At 53.8% G+C, this 4,851-nt stretch overlaps 1 protein-coding gene across 1 annotated transcript in view; it reads left to right on the top strand.

Moving 5' to 3' along the window:
- The window catches only part of KLHL29 (kelch-like family member 29), a 335,635-nt gene that overhangs the window by 301,998 nt on the left and 28,786 nt on the right, over nt 1–4,851 (top strand). The window contains exon 7 of the mRNA XM_010840684.1: nt 3,568–3,733. Coding sequence (XP_010838986.1) covers nt 3,568–3,733 — 166 coding nt within the window. The remainder of the gene's footprint in view (nt 1–3,567; nt 3,734–4,851) is intronic.

A 4,851-nucleotide genomic window follows, 5' to 3' on the forward strand; every position in this document is an offset into this window, starting at 1 on the left:
CAGGGAGGCAGCTTGTGCCCAGAGCCCATCCTGGCTTCCTCCCATGGATCCTCAGTCACCATGTCCCCAGATGCCCGCTCTCCAGCTGGGCACTCAGCCAGCAGCAGTAAGCACGTACTGACTGATCAATACTTCCAATGCACTCGGGGCCCTGCTGTGAGAAGAACTCCCCTGGTGAGCCCTTTCATAAATTGAAAAATTCTCCTAAAACTGAGTAATCTTGCCCAGCTATTAAAACTAGATTTCCGCAAAGCGAGGGTAGGAAGCGCCCACAGTTCCAAGGACCTGGCTCTCCAAGAACCTCCCAGATCCAGCCTGGGGAGCAGGCATCGCTGCTGGGGCCGGGACTGCAGATGAAATCATCCCTGGGAATTTAGTTTGAAGGAAAATTTTCCAAAACAATCAGAATGCTTTGGGCCCAGAAGGCGTGGCGTTCTGTGCAGCTAGCCCTGCATTCTCCCCATTGCCTGAGCAGGGTTAACTCAGAAGGCGTCTGGGGCCGTATCCATCTCTCAATGCAGTGACCACTGGGGCCACCAGAGCACATGCCCATGGTGCTTGGGGGAACTGAGTGCCAAAAGCTGGAGCAACTTGCCCAGGGTCACCCAGCCAATTAGTGGCAAAGCTGGAACAAGAACCAGAAATTCCAGCCCAGAGCTCTTTCTCCTCCGTACCCCCCACCCGATCAACCCATGGGATTTCACTCCAAAAGGTGACATCATCCATGTGGCTCACAGTTTGGGAATAAATTCAGCTGGGGCTCTTTTGTGGAGCTAATGTGCGATACGAACACAGCAGTTCAGCCTTAACCCAGCCCAACCCTGCAGGTTCTTCCTGAGTCGGGTCCACCCCAGCAGGCTGTGTGCTTCAGGTCCCCAGTGCCAACTCTCCCCAGGTGTCCCACGGCCCCAACCTTATCCCCACAGCTGAATTCATCACCCTCTCCCTTCCCGAGGTCCCCCCAGAAGCGGGAAGTGGTCTTCATGCACCCCAACCCCGTTATGGTTCCTGCAGAACTGATGGCTGTGGTGGTTGTTGTTCAGTCACCCAATCATGTCCGACTCTTTGAGACCCCATGGACAGCAGCACGCCAGGCTTCCATGTCCCTCACCATCTCCTGGAGTTTGCCCAAGTTCGTGTTCATTGCATCGCTGATGCTGTCCAGACATCTCATCCTCTGACTCCCTCTTCTCCTTCTGCCCTCCATCTTTCCCAGCATCAGGAACTTTTCCAATGAGTCGTCTGTTTGCATCAGATGACCAAAATACTGGAGCCATGGTACCCTTGGCCTAAATTCTTGTGTTTTTTCTGGTCCTTCTGTCACCGTTATAGCTCAGGCCTTTGTCACTTCTCACTTGGATTGCAGAGTGATCACCACCATCAACAAAAACATCGAACTTACCACCACTGAGTGTTTAGCACGTGCTGAGCTCAGGGCTAACAGCTGACCCTGGGATAGTGCCATTAATTTTCACCAGAAGGGGACATGGAAGTTCTGGGGAGTCTGGGTAACTTTCCCAAGGTCACACACCGATAGGAGAGTTCAGGGTCTCCCCCAGTCCTGGCTCTGAGGCCCAGCTCTCTCTCCACAGGGTGCTTTCCTTCCCTGCACACTGCCTCTGCCATGACCGTTGGAATCCACCCTGGCCACCCCCTGCACAGAACCCCTGCTGACTTCCTTTTGCCCAGAGCGTTAAGCTGGCTCACAGGGTTTTGAGATCTGACCCCCTGCTGTCCTCCCATCACATCTCTGTCTCTCCCCCAGGCCTTGTGTCTGTCCCCTGTATCCACCCCACCGTGTCCCCCTTGCCCTCCACCTGGGGCTTTGCGCCCTGCTGGTCTCCCTTGCTCCAGGTTGGAGCACATCCATGGAAGCCTTTAGAGTCCCCAGCAAATGAATGCCCTCCCCAACACACACACACTCCTGTAGGTGCCCTGCGGCGACCCCAGCTCAGAGCGATGTTGGTTTGGTGAGGGACAGTGATTTGGCATTGCCCGAGCCCTCGGTACCCACCCCCTGAGTTCCCAGTGTGTCCTCTCGAAGGGTCTGGCTGACCTCAAAGCCCACAAGTTCTTGCCCATCCCTGATTGTGAGCATCTGATCTTCACCAAGTTCTGGGAATGGAACAGAGGGAGCCTCCATCCCCATTTTACAGACATAGAAACAGAGGCTCAGGAAGCACAGGGCCTTGGTAAATGTCAGAGAATGAGCTGGGCTCGGCAGGTATTGTGGCAGGCAGTTGATGAGGGCCCAGGAGGACAGAGATGAGTGGTCGGGCTGGAGCAAGGCCCACTGGAGGGTAATTGCAGAACACCAGCCAGGGTGCTGCAAAGACTCACCCAGGGGGCTCGAGGTTCCAGTGGGGGACTTAGAGCATGGGGCTCAGTTCTGCAGACCACCCTCTCCCATTCAGCTGCTGAACAGTCTAGGTCATTCTAGCCCAAGAATCTGGACCTCTGATGTCCAGCTACCAGGAAAGCTATAGGCAGGCTCTATCCAGGAGGAGGTCAGGTTGGGGGGCAGGCAGGCTGGGCAAGGCTGGTGGGAGTGTTGCTCCTCTGAAGGCTTTAACTTTGTAAGTGAGAGTGTTTATATAAACTAAGCAGAACAGCTGTTAGGCTCTCCTCCTTCCCTCCTCTGAGCCTTGAAGTGGGTCTGGGAGAAGCTTCTGACATGCCCACATTCGGAGCCCAAGCACCTGGGGCGCTCTCTGTGCCGGGCCCAGGTGGCCAAGACACCAGACCAAGGTAGGTGTGCGTCAGGCTGGAAGGCCACTTCTTGGAACCTCCTGGGGCTGCAAGCCAGGCTCTCCTGTGCTGAAGACGCAGTGAGGGGAGGGGGTCCTGAGAGGATGACTCAGGAAGTGGGAGGAGGTATAGACTATCCTTGCCCCTGGCTTGCTTCCCCACCCTCACCCCCAAACCCCCACATCAGCCCCAGAAGTGTGAAAGGGAGGTGCTCATCAGGCCCCCACTCCACCCCTACTTTCTTGGGGGCCCCTCCCCAAGGAGCTCGCCCCAGCCATGGCTGTGAGTATCTAACGTAAGGGACGCTGTTTTTGCAGGTTTTGTGGTTTTTATTCCTTTGAACCATATCCAGCCCATCTTACATCACAATGCCATGCTTTACTTGGTATCAGATACATCGGCACTCATTGGCATTTGGAGAACTTGTTCTGTAGTTAAATTCCAGTTTTCAGTTGTCTATGATGATGTATTCTCTGTGTTTCCAATTGTCGGTATGGGAAACTTTTCTCCCAGCCTTTCAATTCTGGGTTTGGTTTTTTTAGTTTCTGGGTTTTTTTGTTGTTGTTTTGTGTTTGGTTGTTTTTTGTTTTTTTTTTTTTGCTTTTGAAAGTCGTTATTCCTTTGATTATGTGACCCCTCCCAGTTGCTGCTTGTTTACGCATTGTTTGTGACTTCTTTTGACTGTCAGTGTTTGAGCCAGTCTTGCCAAGAAACAGTATCAAGTATTTTCCTATTTCTCTACTTCTTGAAAAAAAAAATTTAATTAAAAAAAAAACTCTTAATGGGAACCTGGCCCTGTCTGTCTTCTCTGTTCTGCAGAAATGTTGAAGGAATTGAACCAGCAGCGCAGAGCGAAAGCGTTTACAGACCTGAAAATTGTTGTTGAAGGCAGAGAGTTTGAAGTCCACCAAAATGTTCTAGCTTCCTGCAGCTTGTATTTCAAGGACCTGATTCAAAGGTTTGCCTTCCTTCCAGCTGTGGTCGGGTCTGTTCCTTTGTAGGACGCTTTTGTGTCGCTTTTCTCCTCCCCTCTCTTACAGGTTCCTGAAGCGTGACTCCCTGTCACAGAGCCAGTAGCCATCTCTCCTCCCCCTCCTCCTCCCAGTGCCCTCTCACACACAGCCTCAGAGCAGCCACTGTCCCCAGCCCATCCCACACAGCTTCGCTGGTCCCTGGGGTTGGGGGGCCTCTGCCAGCAGTAGGCAACATTCCACCCCACCCTCGAGGATCCTGCGTTCTCAGTGGCTCACAAGCCCTCCCTGAGGTTAGGAGGACTGCAGACTCCACTCTAAGGGACCACTGCACACTGCCCCCGCTGGGCCAGCACAGGTCCCCAGCACCATCACCACTGCTGTCGATAGTGAACTTAATGCCAGGACAGCACAGCGACCAGACCGTCCCCCACCGAGGAGCACGAGGCACCCACGGGGCCGCTTTTCCAACAGCCCAAGTCAGGGAGAACTGACTTGTAGCCAAAGCCTCATTCACACTGCATGTCTCGATACTTGTACACTGAGCCTAAGCCAGCCCTTCTGAGCACAGACCAGGTGTGTCCTAAACACGGTCTCTCTCAGCCTTTGCTCCCCTCCCCTCCTACCCTCTGCCCCGGCTATTTCTACCTGAATGAGTCTTAATGGTGCATGAGCATCTTTTTTTTTTTTTTTTTCCATTATGTTGATTTTTTTTTTTACCTTGTCTGCTTCATACCCTTGCAAAGAAGTCAGGGGCCACCTTCTAGCGCCTTAGTGAGGGACAGCAGACGAGGGGGCCGGCCCAGGGTAACGCTCCTGTTTCTCTCACCCATCAGCAGATTAATGCCGCTGCTCATTTTGCCTTGCAGCCTCTCCGGGGCGGACGCTGAGCCGGGACTGTGCTCAGAGTGGGAGGACAGACCTCTGCTTGCTTCCCACTGCTGTGTTTGGACTTGCCAACTAACCCCAGAGTGACTGTGTTTTGTTCCAGGATGGCACACTGGCCGGCATCTCCTTTCCAATCTGTTGTGTCCTTTCACTTCGAGCTGAGCTGCCTGGCGTGCAAGCCCCGCGCAGCCGCGCTGGCCCCAGCCATGCAGGAACGGGCAGGCTCTTTGTGACTTCCAGTCCC

The sequence above is a fragment of the Bison bison genome, unplaced genomic scaffold (assembly GCF_000754665.1).
Source record: "Bison bison bison isolate TAMUID 2011002044 unplaced genomic scaffold, Bison_UMD1.0 scf7180017864145, whole genome shotgun sequence".
In the NCBI taxonomy this organism is placed as follows: domain Eukaryota; kingdom Metazoa; phylum Chordata; class Mammalia; order Artiodactyla; family Bovidae; genus Bison; species Bison bison.